Source organism: Neovison vison, chromosome 11, assembly GCF_020171115.1.
Source record: "Neovison vison isolate M4711 chromosome 11, ASM_NN_V1, whole genome shotgun sequence".
Lineage (NCBI taxonomy): Eukaryota > Metazoa > Chordata > Mammalia > Carnivora > Mustelidae > Neogale > Neogale vison.
In genome coordinates, this window is record NC_058101.1 from 146,305,669 (window position 1) to 146,322,042 (window position 16,374).

The 16,374-nt window shown below is 35.8% G+C and overlaps 1 protein-coding gene across 6 annotated transcripts in view; it reads left to right on the forward strand.

The window, feature by feature from the left end:
* TTC29 (tetratricopeptide repeat domain 29) overlaps positions 1-16,374 on the forward strand; it is a 243,162-nt gene that overhangs the window by 34,033 nt on the left and 192,755 nt on the right. For all 6 annotated transcript variants that reach the window (XM_044224911.1, XM_044224914.1, XM_044224910.1 and 3 more), the window contains 2 exons: positions 6,901-7,124; positions 12,522-12,707. In XM_044224911.1, coding sequence (XP_044080846.1) covers positions 6,901-7,124; positions 12,522-12,707 — 410 coding nt within the window. The remainder of the gene's footprint in view (positions 1-6,900; positions 7,125-12,521; positions 12,708-16,374) is intronic.

Below are 16,374 nucleotides of genomic sequence, written 5' to 3' on the forward strand. Positions count from 1 at the left end.
ACACTGAATACTATGGGTAAGAATAGTGACTCACTTTATTCCTTGGAAATTATATTAACTGAAGCTATTTAAGTATTAATTTAAGAGTCGATGTAATTATCCCGTAGGTGATTCCAATAACATTTATTCCTACAATATGAATGTAAGACTGTTATAACTGACACATAGATAACCCACTAGTGACTTATAAATATTAATTCAATGGAATAAAAGTATTATCATGACTTTTGATTAGATATTACATATCTTTTGAGTTTATCTTTGTCAGATTAAATAAAAATTTTATGATCTTGTTTTAAAGTATGATTTTTTATTAAACTGCTTTTGAAATAATTTACTGAATATGAAGCTTCACCTTGATACAGTATTTGAGTTTGTCCAAGGAAGTAAATGTGTTAAATATATTAATCATGTATTTGAGTAGTTGACAATTCATTTTGATTTTGAAAGTCCATCTAATAACTCATAGAAGTACCTCTAAGTTAAGAGAAATAAAGTAAGCTGTCATATCTATTCATTTCATTTATTCATGTTGTTCATATTTGTAGAAGTGTATGCTTTTTATCCCTTCATATGTTTGTCTTTCTCAGTGTTCTTTTGTTAGACTTCATATATCCTTGAGTGACAATCATGTCTATTTAATTTGCTTTCCATGGTTGGTACTGTCTTATTCCTTATTTTGAGGAAGAACATTTTTTAGGAGAGTCACGGAATGATACTAATCTCTTTTCCCAAGTCAGCATAAACATAGATTAGAATGGACAAAGGCAATGGCTTTCAAATTTGAGAGTTACATGTAATTGTCCAATTATGGCAAATTCTGAAGCAATCAATGCAAATAAACAAGTATGTGTAGAGGAAGAGAAAGAGAAGAAAAACCAACAAATCTGATGTAATAGGAGACAATATGGTAAAGTGGAAAAAACAGAATTTGCACTTAGAAACTTAGATGTGAATTTCACTTCTGTCCCTTTATTACTTTGTATGGCTTTGTCCCTTACATGGCAAGTCACAAACTCACTGAAGACAGTTTTTTTATCTGTTAAAATGGACGTGTTGCCTTGTAGAGTTATCCTGTGTTAGAAATGATGTCTACACAGTGTCTACCACATTGTAGGTACTCTGTAAGTAGCTGTTGTGAATGTTTTAAGACAGAATTTTAAAATGATATAAAATCTCATGGCTGTTTAACAGGAAGCTCCTCATCTCTCAGCATCTCCACACATTCACCTGCTAGGAAGTTCTGTCGAAGTGTCAGTTTTACTTTCTGTAAATGTATAGATTTTTTTTAAAAAATCTTTGAATCTTTTAGGGCAGTTTTTCTGTAAGTTTAAAATGTACAGACTCTCCTTTGAAGAATGCCTTTAAATAGTAATCAAATCTATATGGAATGGATGACCACTTAATTCCATTCCTAAATTCATTCTTCTCCAGCTGCATCTCTGGGGGGGAACCTCAGGTATGTGCAATGACAGATGACAGATGTCTTCCTCAGGGTAGAGACTTATAGTGCCCAGCATATCCATGAATGTCACAACTTCTGCTCCTATGAATGGCATGTTTTCTGTCAGGAAAACTCCTCTCAAATTCTATAATATCAAGTCTACATAAATTTTACCAGAATTCTCAATTTCTGCCCAGTATAGCGACTTTTAAGGTCAAGGAGGTTTTTCTTCTTCTGATACTTATGAAGAATATATTTTAATTTAGACTCATATTGGTTTTAATATTACAAATGAAACCAAAGACTAATAACTTTGGGTTCAAATGAAATAGCAAAATAATAAATTTGAATCCTGTCTATATTTCCATTTGTGTTTAGAAAAATTTTCTTTCCATAAAGCAAGTCAACTTTATATCTCTGCTATGAGATATAAAACCTGAAAAATCCAAATGTAATGGAGGGACTTGATAAAGGTTTTTTTCAGATGGTCAGTTCATTTTAATAAAAGAAAATTACTTTGATTAAAGGAAATAATTTGCACTGACTACAAAGATTGAAATAGGAACTTATTTAGTAAATCACTAATTGATCTTGCTTTCAGATTAGTAATGAGGCTTAAACAAGGACATACCTATATACATGCGTGTGTGTGCACACATGAATGTGTATAGGAAATCAAGATGATATCAGCATAGCTATTTATGCATTTTAAAATACATCTGTATTTGAAATCTCTTACACAAAGAATGGTCTTTTTAAAAAATGTACAAGAAATTTTAAAAGATTGATACCAGTTATATATCATGGATGTTCTGAGACTGAAAGATGTCTTGGAAACCATTTTAATACAGTCTCTTCTGAATCCATTCTGTACTTCGGTCACAGGCAGCAGACACTGATTCTGACTAATAAAGTAGAAACCATTTTTTGGTAGGATCTTGGGTAATGAGCTGAATTTAGGGAGAACCTAGTTCATATGAAAAGGACAAGACCTGAGACCCTTGATAGGATATTGGTAGCAAGAACTACTTGAGATGTTTCCTAGGATGTCACTCCCAAGATGACTGAGCTCCAACAACCTTCTAAACCTTCATTGTGTTTCTTGCCTCAAGATTCAAAATTATGAGAGAGAAACTGGTTGCCTTAATTTGGGTCACTGTGGATCCACTCCTTGGTTAGATAGTCTTTAAAATCAAATCCCACCAAGATGACCCACGGTGTGAGAATGGTCATTTCCCAAGTGTTCTGGAGTTCTCCCTGTGGAAGTGGAACTAGATGTTGGGTGGACCAAATCCAACCAAAACACCTTCACCTTCTAGGTGAAGGAAATAAGGAATGATTTTCTGCATTCCTGTTGAGATTAGAGATAAAAGATTTGAATGTAGATGGCCTCCTGGCTTGTGTTTATTGTTTAAAGTCAGTGCTCTCATTTTTACTTATTTATAATTTTCTTTGAAAGCATAACCTTACAAAGATGACAGTGCTTGTTTGAAACAGGGCTGGGTTTTGTTTGAAACAGGGTTTTGTTTGAAACTTTGAAACAGGGCTGGGTTTTCAGCCCCTCATTCTCAGATCTCCTATATTCAACCTGCCCCCACTTTGGAAGTACCACTTAGCTATCCCTTGAGCCTCCTCACACTCAAGTTGTCTGAACCAAACTCATTATCTTTACACAAAGCTGTTCATCCTTTTGTATTCCCCTCTTTAATTTGTTAAATTACTAATTACCTATGATCTGACCTCAAAACCTGGTTCTCATCCTACGTCTTCCCTTTCCTTCACACCCAACACCCACTCAGTCACTATGGAATTGCTATTTTTATCTCCTAAATAAGTATTGAGTCCTCTCTACTTCTGTCCATTCCCTCCACCTTTCCTTTGGTTCAGCATCTGTGGCCTGTCTTTCCAGAACCACCATCTCTTCTCCCTGCTTCCGTTCCCAATTCTACTCTCTTCCTGGCCATTCACTAGGATCAGGTGTAAATTTCAGATTCACAAGCTCAAGGATGCTAAATTGAAAGCCTTTATTTTTTTATAACTTAATTTTAATTCCTGGCCCTGAGCCTTGATTCTCCCTAGTGTAAAAATCTAATCTTGTCCCTCTCAGGTAATGTGAGTCCAATTCAGTGATTTCTCAGGTTATTCAGGATTCTGATGCCTCTTCCCCTCACCCTATTTTCTTAATAGAGAAACAACGCAGTGCTGGTACAAGGTAGAGGGGAGGAGAGTTGCCAGATTTAGCAAATAAAAATATAGGATATACACTTCAATTTGAGTTTCAGAAAACAATAAACTTTTTAAATATAAATGTGCCCTAAGCAATATTTGGAGCATCCTAATACTAAAAAAAATTATTCACTTTTTATCTGATATTCAAATTTAACTGGGCATCCTGCCCAGTTTTGTCTGGCAATGCCAGGGCTGGGGGTTTGTCAGTATTTACTTTCAGATCTTAATCTAGGACCTTGCTATAGGACTGAATGTGCCTATCTGGTATCTCATTTCTCCATTCTTCTTGGCTAACAGAACTCCAGTTTTGCTTGGGAGAGAAATGTGTCCAAGGACAGGCAGGATATTTGCTTTTCCCAGTCTCCCTGCAGCAAGGGGTGGCCATGTGACAAAGTTCTGGCCAACAACACCAAAGTGAGAATCTATTAACAGTTATAGGAATGTTTTTGTTTTTCCATTAGAAAGGAAAGACACATCTGGTGCCACCAACCTCCCCTTTCTTTTTGCCTTGAAGATGGCACAATATCTGAAGCTGTAGCAGCCCTCCAGTGACCAGCAGGGCACGAGCATGAGGGAAAGATTAAGGTAATCCCAGATGCACTGAACTTGCCAGACCACTGAACCAAGGCCAGTAGATGCATACTTTTACGCATCTTGCGCTGTGATAAGTGGAAACCTCTAGTTTTAAAGGCACTAAGAAACAAGTTCTCTTACTTGTAGTTGAATGCATTCTAAACCTATGGGGTTCTGTACAGGTTTCCACCTCTGATGCTCTCAATTCATTCTTCTCTGTCAGATCTGGAAATATATTGACCTGACTCCTTTGATAGTTCCCTGATGCTTCTTATTCTCAGAGTTAACAGCTGTGTCCTTCAATTCCCAGTGGACAACCCATACAAGAGCATGTTAGCACACACTCCCTTGTTGTGTCCAGTGACAATATGACAGATATACCAGCACTCTCTTTCCATTAACTTTTGTGTCATACATGGAGCCCATAGACTGTTATGGCATTTCCCCCATACCTTCAGCAGCCTTGGAAAATTATAATGGCTGGTTCTGGTCCTCTTTTACTGAGAAACCCTATACGGTGACTTCTGCTGTGACTTGTGTACGGGCAGGTAGAAAGCAGGGGAACAAGAGGACATGGCCTTTGGAGCATCTCTCACTGCTCCTCCTTCAAACGCTCCTCCTTTATCTTGACTGGAGGGTAGAAACAAACAAAACGCTCTTATTTCTTTTCCCCAACATATCATATCAACATATCATACAAGATGGTGACTTTTGACCTTTTCCCTAGGAATGTGGTTTACTTACTCTCTTTACAGATGAGCCCTGTTACAATAGGTGCCATGCTTCTGGCTGCTGGATGGGGGAGGGTAAAAATTCAGCTCCGACACTCCTTCCAGATGATTTTTCCAAGCTGCACTCTCATGCAGTCATTTCCCTAACTCAGACCCTTTAATGGTTCTACCTCTACCTTACTCCTAGCTTGGAGTCCAGACTTCTTAGCAGGGCTTTGCGGTCCTATCTTTTCTTTTAAAACTTCTCTCCCATCACTCCTCTTCATGTGCTTCATTTCATACCTAAGCTGATCCACTGAGTAAGAAATTCTTGGTGAGTAGAATCTGGGCATTTTTGTTTTGTTTATTTGTTTGTCTGTTTGTTTTTTTTAAATTCTGTAGATGAGTCTATTGCAGAGCCAGCAGCTGGGAACCAGTAGTGCAGGACTTTACATTTCTCAGAGCATTTTCATATACATGATTTAATTTTGTTCTTAGAAGAATCCTGTGATATAGGTAGGGCATAAATGGATATGCACATTTTACAAATGAGATGAAATGAGGCCCAAGGAGCTTAGGTAGAACTGGGCTTAATCTTGAGTATCCTGACTAATTCTAGGCTGTTGTCACTCCACACTGAAATTTTTATTGCTCAGAGTATCACATTATGTCAGTTTTAAATACTTAATTGTCTCCTGATTTTTTTAAAAAAAGTGTAATATAATTAGTAGTTCTATAAGTAGTAGTTCTGATTGCTCATTAAGTAGAATAATAGCCACCACACAGCTGTTATCCCATCACCCTCTTTATTTCCTGTATTGTACTTTCCATCATCTGAAATTATTTATTATTTGCTTACTTATTTGTTGGTTGTGTTCTTCCCCTGGAATACGAACTTCACAATGAGAATGAACCCTTTTTCCAAGTGCCTTCCACTTGGAAAACTTAATAGTTATTTGTTGAATAATTAAATGAAATATTCCTTTGTCACTTTGTCTCTTTGCATATGATCTATCGCTAAATTAGAAGTGAATTATTAACAAATCATTAACTTAATCCTAACTGAAAATATTTCAAATATTCTTAGTAATAGATTTTAATAAACATTTTCTAACCAAACATTCAGTATGAATGAATGAATGAATGAACTTCCATAACATACAGTGAAGCCACTTAATATAGAGTGCCTTTTTTTATATTGAATGGCATGTTTAATTTTTGCTTAGCATATTGGTTTTTTTGTTTTGTTTTACTGGGAGGCTACTGTATCAAGTACTTTTGGATATTGTAATTGCTGTGGTCTAAATGTGTTCCCCTAAATTCATATGTTGAAATCCTAACTCCCAAAGGTGATAGTACTAGTAATTGAGGTCTTTGGGAGGTGCTTAGGTCTTGAGGGCAGAGTCCTCATGAATGGGATTAGTGCCTTATAAAAAAACAAACAAACAAAAAAAAAACAGTCTCCAGAGAGACCCCTAGCCCCTTCCACTATGTGAGGATACCATGAGAAGACACCCGCCAAGAACAAGGAAGAGGGCCTTTATCGTAGCTAAGTTGCAAGCTGGCACCTTGATCTTGAAATTCCAACCTCCAGAGCTGGGAGCAGTGTATTTCTGTTGTTTGTAACAGTAACTCAGTCACTAGTATTTTGTTCTAGAATGGACTGACAGCTGTCAGCTCATTTCTCTGTTCCTATTAAAGGGAGTTTAGCTCTGGAACTAATATATTTATAATGTAATTTTACTAAACTAGCTATATTTGGGTAGCTCCTGGCATCTTCCATTAAACTGAAGTTGTTCAGTTACAAGTGTTTGAGGCAGAGTTTTCAGCTTTAACTCAGGAAAAAAAAAGTGTGATTCAACCTTTAATTTTTAGAGAAGGAAAAAACTACACAGATTTAAAGGATTAAAATAATGTTCTGAGCTTTGGGTTTCTTCCTCCCAGTTACCGGAACTCATACAAGAAGAGCATTTGTGTGGACATGCTGCGAGATGGTTATCATAAGTCCTTTACTGAGCTCTTCGCCCTGATGGAGAAGTGGGATGCCCTGCGGGAGACCGCGAAAGTTAGGTCCCTTTTGTGGTTGCAGAGACCGCTGGAAGAGCAGCCTGATAAGCTGGATCACTTCTACCACTACTTGACCAGGGCTGAGGCAGCTGAAAGGAAAGGTGAGTCAGGGGACGGTGGGCAGCAGTGCTGCAGGAACCGGAACAGTGAGTCTGTTCCGGTGAGGGACGTTTCCAGAGTGTTTCGTGCATGAATTGGAAACATTAAGGCACCTGAACACCATTCATTCTAGACATCTAAGCATCTTTATGGAAAACGTGAGAGGGAACGTGGAATCGCAAGGCTGCCCAGACCCAGGGGCATCCTGCTGATGTCATTCCAAGCCAGGAAGACAATGCATAGCACCTGATCACATCTCCAGAGTTTTTCAATGTGTTAAAATCTTTTGTATCGAATACAAATCTTTTCATAGTTTTAAAAATATATATAGTCTGAATACTGACTTTTACTGATGAGATACTTTCAAAGAGAACTATAACTTGAAAATTGTACTGATTTTCTAGAATTTATATAATGGAATCTGAAGGTTTTATCTATAAGTCCTATAGATTTCAATCAGAGAATTTTTATTAGTGAATAGTGAGAAGACATGAGAAGCCGGGAATTCCCAATTATGAGTAAAATTGTTAATTTCATATTTTCCATCACATCACTTCTAATAAATTCCCTTTTTTTTGTATCTAAAGATTTTCCAGAAAGTCAATGTTTCAAGTAGTGAAAACATTTTAATTTTTACTATAATTATATACTGATATTGTTGTCATGAGGCTTTCCTATTTACATATTAGGAATTGGTCATTTTATATAATCAAAGAAAGGAAATCCTAGAAGTTGGCATATAAATTTGGCAGTTTGAATTATTATTTTCTCAGTTTTTTTGTGTGAAAACACCTTAGGACTCAAAAAGAGAACCTCAGCCCCAACAATATCTATATTTCATTTCAGGGCTTCCTATGGGAAAATAGAGGATTAACAACTTTTTGTGAGCCAGTGCTACAGTGGGGAAAGTTAATGGGGACAGGGAACAGTATTCAAGAGGCAGCAAAATCCTCTCAGCCTCAATGGTGGAGTTAATACATGTTTCCCATCAGGTTGTCACCTGGTTTACAAATAGGAGATGTACAGAAATCCTAACAACAAGTGAATGAGTGTGTGTGTGTGTGTGTGTGTGTGTGTGTTTGTAGAAAGGAAGTGAATATTTGTATTATGAAAAGTATTTAACTGCAGCATTGACTTTGAAAATAGAATCCTTTGGAGAATGTTGAAATATGACATCTAATTTCTCAAGAAATTAACTGTTATAAATAAAAAATGCTATTGTAAAAAAACCTACATTCTAGTTTCAACCCCAAATTCTGAAGTGATATTTGCACTGAAAATAGAATTGAGCAAGATAAGTTTCCCATTACTCATTTTTTCAAGTTGAACTTATCATATTCACTAAGTGTTTTAAATAGAGGCTTTCACAGGAGTAGCATAAATATGAACCAAATACATCACTTGTTACAAAGTGTCATAAATATGAGAAACTTGTCATAAAGCATTTTGTAATTATAAAGAAACTAAAATGCTAAGTAGTCTACTTTAAGGTAGAAAACATTTTAATTTTTTATTTTAAAAAAGTAACTAAACATTTAAATATAACTGTTTCTCAGATTCCAAAAGTTAACAAAGTCCAAACTTTATAGTAGTCAATATTTTATATACATGGAGTAAGTAAAGAGATATTTTCTTTACTGGGGGTCTTTATCATACACTCATTATAACTAAGTTGCATTTGCTAAATGAAGTAAAATTACCTCTTGCTCAGGATAACTCTTCTGTAAGGTTATCTCCTTCAAAACGCACTCGCTTTTTGCCTGGTTGAAATGTATAAAATGAAAATTATTGCAAAAAACGTTGGAAATACTTCAGTTGAAGTACATGTGAATACTTATATGCCTTTTTAAAAATTTGTATAATTGCTTTCACATTTAACACATGAGCCTTATTGAGGAAAAATTGTGATATGTGTTAAAAACATCCCAGAAAATGGGATAGACATATTCATTCTTACTAACTTGAATTAATCCTAAATCTTAAAACATGCCTGCATATGCCTGTACCCATATGTACACACACACACACACACACACACTCTTAATCTAGAATATAAACATTTGTTAATGGTGTCTCAGGATTCCATCCTAATGGTCATGAGACATACAGAATCTGAGAAAAATTTTCCTAAAGTAGTGTATCTTTGAGCATTCTCATTGCTTCTCATTGGAAAGACTATCACTCTAGGGTCACAATGAAGTTCATTTAATCAAAGCCATGGCACTAACAATAGTCATCTTGGGTCAGTTCTGTCTCTTGAGACTTACAGAGCAGAAACCCAGAGTTATTTAAATTACTCTTCAAAACATCACTTGCTGTTTTATAGCCAAGAAATATTTTAAGTAAGTGATTCATTTCTTTTTTGATTATTTTCCCTTTGTTAAGGTGGGTTTTTTTTGTCCCTAATAACATTTTCTTATATGACCCATTGTTGTAAATCATCGCTGTACCATCTGTAATATTATGATTAGGGCCTTGTGCCCCATGGGGCTAGAGAAGAGATGGCAATAATGGTAATGGGCAACTGAATCAATAGATAATTCAAACATTATTTACACTTGACTTTAAATTATTGTTAAGGGTTAAGCAGCAATTTTTTTTCTAATAACATTTATTTAAGATACCCCAAGTATGTTCTATACAAGTAGAGTCCCATAAGATCTTTACACATTTTATATAAGGCAAAACAAAAATAATTATCTGGTAAACTAAGTTTGAGAAACATTAGATGAATTAACATGGACATTAAGTAGGTTGGTTTATTGCAGGACTTACCAGAGCCTTTAACATGTTGATACATACTGTGTGGTCACTGAAAGAAGGAAATTAGCAACTGCATTTTCCAAATTTATTTCATCATAGAATCTCCTTTTTAGATAGCAAAATGAATACTGATCTAAATAATAAGCCAACAATAAAAATTATTTTCATCCTGTACTTATGGGCTGACAATTCAAGTAAGTGGTCCATAAGCAAGGAGATAAGGCTACTTAGAATGTAAAGGGTATAGCCCATTATTTGGATCGTCCAAAGATTCAAAACTTGAAAATACTCCTTTATACTTAATACTCTGAAAAATACTTATTTTTTTCTGTAGAAAAATAGCTTAGCTGACAAGTGCTTTAAATATGGAATCTTGATGGCTTATACATCTTGTTCTAAAAAAAAAGAAAACTTTAAGAACTATTAGAAATGTTTTTTTCTACTAAGGTGTAGTTACTGAAAATCAGAAAAATTATTTTGGGAGCACTTTTTTTAAAAGAATCTCTTTATATAACTTTTTTAAAAATGGAAGATATGGAATGCTTCACAGACTTTAAAAAATATAACTCTCAAATCACTAAAGATGACAAAGAATACAAAATACTACAAAACAGATTTTTGTGCTCCATTCACCTTAGGTAAAAGGTTCACAATGGAAAGATAAAACGTAAGAGAAGTCAATTCTGAGAGTATCTGTTTTAAGTAAATAACTCTGGTTACTTACTGCTCTTCACTTAAGCTCTTTCCTATTTTGAGTAACCTTAAGAAGCAGAATGGCTCTCCAGAATTCCCAGCTCTTTCAAAAAATATTTAAAAATAGGGAGAGAGGAAGACCTGTTTCTTCTTTTTTACTTTAATGTTTAGGTATAATACTTAATTTTAGATAAATCTTAATTTCCTATGAAATTATGAAGCATCATATGTAAAGGGATGACATAAATTTTAGAAGTTTCTTTTGAAATATTAGAGTGATTTATGTATAGTTCTTGAAAATTACCTTTTGTTGTAATCAGCCTTGCTTCACTTTTTTCTGGGCCCTTTGATTTTAATCTTACAGGAATACTAGTGGACAATGTATAAATAGTTTTCATAATTGCAATCCTTTCAGGAATATTTGGGTTGATTTTTCTGATTCTAGTGAACAATTAGGATTCTAATAGATAGTGATTGTTATAAAATTCTAATAGATAATGATTGTTATAACAACTCCATGGAAGGATAATCAGAGGTTACCACATATCTACAACTGTGCTTTAAGCACAGATGCAAAAAGACATGAAGATTATGAATTTGTTCATATTCACCAATAGAGTGGAGTTTACAGGACTGAGGCACAATTTATTAACAGACACATTTTTGTCCAAGCTTATGATTGATTGCAATGGGGTTTATAAGACTGATTCACATTTTATTAGTACATTTTTGTGTACAAATAGGTCAGGTGCCACTTTAGGAAAAAAGGGAGGGTTTAGAAACTAACAACTAATAAACTAGTAACTGACTGAGTGAGAAGGATGACTAATATTAATGCATTTTCAGCAGAAAAAGATATTCAGAAAACTGAAGCCTGAAAGTCCACTCTTTGTTAGCATTGTTAGCAACTTGTATTGCTGGAAACATTGCAGAAACTATGGACCTTATATGGTCATCCTAATCATTATTTGTTGTATGGACAAGCTCATCATTATTTTTCCTTTCAGGTAAAAATACTTTCCTATTTTCATATCCTATCTGCTTTTTCATTAACTTTTTTTTTTTTTTGCCATGGTTAAGAACATTTCTTTCTCTTGAATCTCTGAATACTCTTCAAATTTTTGATGGGAAAAGTACTTGATGATAACACATACTCATTTCATTCACAAGAACTGAGAACAGTTCTGGTACATATTATCCTGACTTGGGTCTTACATAAAGTCCAGTGTGCAAACCAAAGAGTATGTCAATTTCTGACATGTTCTAAGTTTTCAAAAAGATTTTTGTTGCTTTTTTTGTGTGCACATCCTTTTTTTTTTTTTTAAGATTTTATTTATTTATTTGACAGAGATCACAAATAGGCAGAGAGGCAGGCAGAGAAAGAGAGGAGGAAGCAGGCTCCCTGCAGAGCAGAGAGCCTGATGTGGGGCTCAATCCCAGGACCCTGAGATTATGACCTGAGCCAAAAGCAGAGGCTTTACCCCACTAAGCCACCCAAGCACCCCTCTAATGTTGGTTTTTACTCATTAATGAGAGATTGCTCATGAAAACCACAATTATACATGTGTATGTTTTACTATCAGTATACTAAAAAGGAACAAAAATTAGGTTGTTCATAGGATGTCAAGTATTCATTATATAAAAAAGCATTATTTGTGTATTAATATAGTTCTTCAAGTGCTTATAACTTTCTAATATGACATTTTTATAGCTTTTAAATTATTTATTCTCCTTTAATTAACACAAAAATCTATTGTCTGCAAGTTTGCACATCCTTTAACCTTAAGTATTTTTGTGGTTAAAATACAGTAACTGAAGTTTGCATTTCCATTTTTAAAAATAGTTAAACATGTTTTTAAGAAAAAATTAAAAATGTCAATATGTTTGCATTTGAAGGGACAGCTATGAGACATTTTTCTAATGCAGTTTGTTTTTCTTTAAAGAATACTTTGAAGGTGTCTATAATAACTTGTATGCACTGGCCTGTTACTTCAATAATTCTGAAGACAAATGGGTAAGGAACCACTTCTACGAACGATGTTTTAAGATTGCTCAACTGATCAAAATTGACGGTGGGAAGAAAGAAGCCGAGGCGCATGCGCACATGGGACTTCTCTTCGAGGAAGATGGTGAGTGGTCATTTATCAGGCTGTCCTGCTTGCTCTGGAGGATTCAGAGTCCGTGCAACCAGAAAGCACGTGGGGATTGAGAAAAAGACCTGAGGCATTAGTATGAGAATGTAAGTTATTGAGATTAAAAAGCAAAGGTGTGTGACTTATGAACTGACCGTTACGTTTCCTTGCAGTTATATGTCCACCCAAGTGCTCAGGCTGGAGTTCCCAGCAGCATTATCACACAGAAAAAGCATCCACCTGTACCCATCCACGCATATGGGTCAGTGCCTCATGCTGTACAATTTTGAATTTTTCTTTCATTCTTACAGTCCTCTGTTCATTTTAACTTGATTTCTCATATATGAAAATGAGAAAAAAGGAAAGCATACTCTATGATTTTCCTGGTGCCCCTATGTTGCCTACATAAGGAACCAAAAATATCTCTATAATTTAGATATCACCCCATCGTGATTTTATAACAATTTCTGAAGGAAGGTCCTTTAAAAGTAACTTCATACATAATATGTTATCTTAAGACAAGCCGAAGTCTAAAACAACAACAAGGAGCATCAAAAATATATTTTGTATAGTAGTTTACTAAAGAATGCAAATAAAAACTTAAAGAGTTAAAATTATTTTTGGAAGGAATGGTGGGTAAATAACTTGCAAAGAAAATATATGAAAAGATAGAGTCAATAATGCTATTTCTTTTCTGAAAAAGTTGTCTCATTTTCCAGAAAATTTTTACTTTAACTAAACATTTAAATTAGAAAATATTTATTAATTTGTGGCTAGGACTTTATAGGACTTTGAAAAAGGTTTAAGAAAAAAAGTTTTTTGTGCTTCAGGAAATTAAACATTGTAATCTACAACAGGATAGGTGCTAGGAAGTGGTAAATGGTTGGTTCTGGGGCCATCTTGAGGGCCATTTTCAGGAATGGCATGAAATTCAGAGAAGTGAGAAAACATACAGACTAGATTCAGGGAAGGCATAATATAATCAGTAGAGACTGATGAGGGACTTGGAAGATGGGTAGAAGGCAGGTGAAGAAACAGGAATACAATTTAAAAGAGGGAACTAACTAACACATAAACACTAAAGCATAGTTAGAGGAACTGGTAGGAGGAGCAACCTATTTAAAGCAGAAAATGTGTTTCTGAGCAGTGGTAAGAACTCAGAGTGGAAAAGTAAAATAGGAACACAGCCGCATTCAGAGTTTGGGCCTAAGCTTCTATAAATTCATGGTAAGGAAAAGATAATATTACCATTATTTGACAAGTTATTTGCTAAAACATTTAGCCTATTGTTAAAAGTAGAGTTTTGCCTTTCAATTTGTAAAAGTGGGATAAATTCTTGGGCATATGGGTGGCACAGTTGGTTAAGCATCCAACTCTTGGTTTCAGTTCAGGTGGTGATTTCAGTGTTGTAAGATTGAGCCCCATGTCCAGCTCTGTGCTCAGCGTGGAGTCTGCTTGAGTTTTCTCTCCCTCTGCCCCTCATACTCATGCTCACACTTTCTCTTTCTCACTTACTCCCAAATAAGTAGGTCTTTTAAAAAATGGGATAAATTCTTAAGTAAGGTAAAATTCTTGCTTAAGCTTTTAAAAAATATTCTCATTTCATAGGTGAGGTGGATACTTTTTAAACTTTTAAAAATTATTATCTTCACCTTACAGTTGAGAAAACTGGCACAAAGAGATTAAGCTGCTTAATAGTGAAGCTAGTATTCACTATTCAGCTAGCTTCAGAACCTATAGTCACTGCTCTGTGCAAACAAAAGATTGCTTCACTTTCATGATGTGCTAATTATGAAAATTATATATTAGAATATAATTTAGTACATTTTTTATTCTACTCTAGGAAATTCCCCCCATTGAATAGAATAAAAATTGTTTTTTGTTTCATTTCGTTTCTGTAATTAGAGCAATAATTTTCCGTCACCTGCAGTAACAAATCAGATAATTAAACTGCCCATTCCTGATCCACAAAAAGAAGTCACAAAAGAAATAGGAAATAATATATGAAAATAAGGCTGCAGAAATCAGGGCTACATTGATGAAAATGTAAGAGTAGGCCAGTGGGATTCAAATAGCTATCATAGGTGTATTCTGAATTTTTGTATAAAGTTTAATTGTGATTTTTTTAAGATTTATTTTGAGTCAAAAAATATTATTACAGAAAAAATGCCTAACAAAATTTGCCATCTGAACATAGAAGAGTACAGTCCAGTAGTAAAGTATATTCACATTGTTGCACAATCTGTCTTCAGAATGTTTTCATCTTGCAAAACTGAAACTCAGTACCCATTCAACAACTTCTAGCTTCCCTCCTGATTTTTTTAAACCTCTGAATGCATTCCTGTTGGAGAATTTATTCATTGCTTCCTTTCTTTATTCATGTATTTACGCGTTTGCTCAACAACCAGGTACCATGGTTGCCCATATCATTTCAGCGACTGAGGATGGCTGAGTTCGGGAAATGTGAGGGTGGTGTGGCTGTGAGATTACATTCACAGGCCCTTGGCTTGCTCCCATTTTCGTGCCCCACCCTAAGCTTGATAAAATGCACCCATTCTTCACAGCAAATAGAATATTTTGGTTATGAAATTATTTTTAAGTTACGTTGTATTTTTTTGTTTTGCAGCCACTCTTTGTCAACACCAGAATATTTTTCTATGCCCTTAATCAGTTCATAGACCCTAAGAGCCATGCCTTGATTGCCTGATGGATAAAATGACTGAGTTGGTGTTGCTGCAAATTCTAAACATTGACTTTGAGTATTGATGTGCTTTGCAAATGGTGACAAGCATCTGTGCAGTTTTTGTAATCTGGGTAGAATTTTCATGGGGAGGATAAACTAGGGCTACTTAGAATATGTGACTAGAGAGCAGTGGGGACTCACCTGACTGTAGAGCTCCCCCTGAGGTGATGGAGGTGTAGCTTCCGCAAATCTGAGCTGATTGGTCCAGACAAGCAAATGGAGGCCCCACAGCAACAGCTAGGCAGCAGCTGTGCTCAGGGGCAGGGGTGCCCATTCAGGTTAAAGCAGGATACCAGCCGGCAGATGGCAAAGGGCAGGTTGTCAGGACCCAACCAAGCAGGCTGTAGTCCAGGGCATGGCTCCAGAACCCTCAGGGAACTATAGAGCAAATGAACATGGGCAGAAGCCACAGTCACAGGGACTGGGCACCTGGGTGCAGTCATGGCCAGTGTGCAGCCCACTGGCACATATGTGACCAGAGCCTCACCCAGAGCGCCCTGGCCACAGTTGAACACAAGTTCTAGTTCCCACTGCTGTTAAAGATGAGGCCCTAGTACAAAATGTAGCCTGATTTCCATTGACTAAAGGGCGGGCAGTCTCATTCTTCATGTCACGTATCTTCAGACTAGAGCTGGGGTATCAGATGTGAGTCGTCATGTACTGACAAGTGCTTGTAGCAAATCAGTGGTTCTATCTTCTTTTAGAATGGTGACCTATTGATAAGGACAAATGGACAAACGGCATTCACACCTCCTCTGTGGGGCATTGGAGAAAGCTCTCAGACACTAGGTTAGTAAGAGATGTGCCCATTCATTCTAGTGCAGTGTATAGAGGTCTAGTAGGGCCAGATGTCAGATGCTGGGAGAGAGGCTTTCTTAAGAAACATGATTAGGGAAACACTGGCTCCTCCCCTGGGATGAT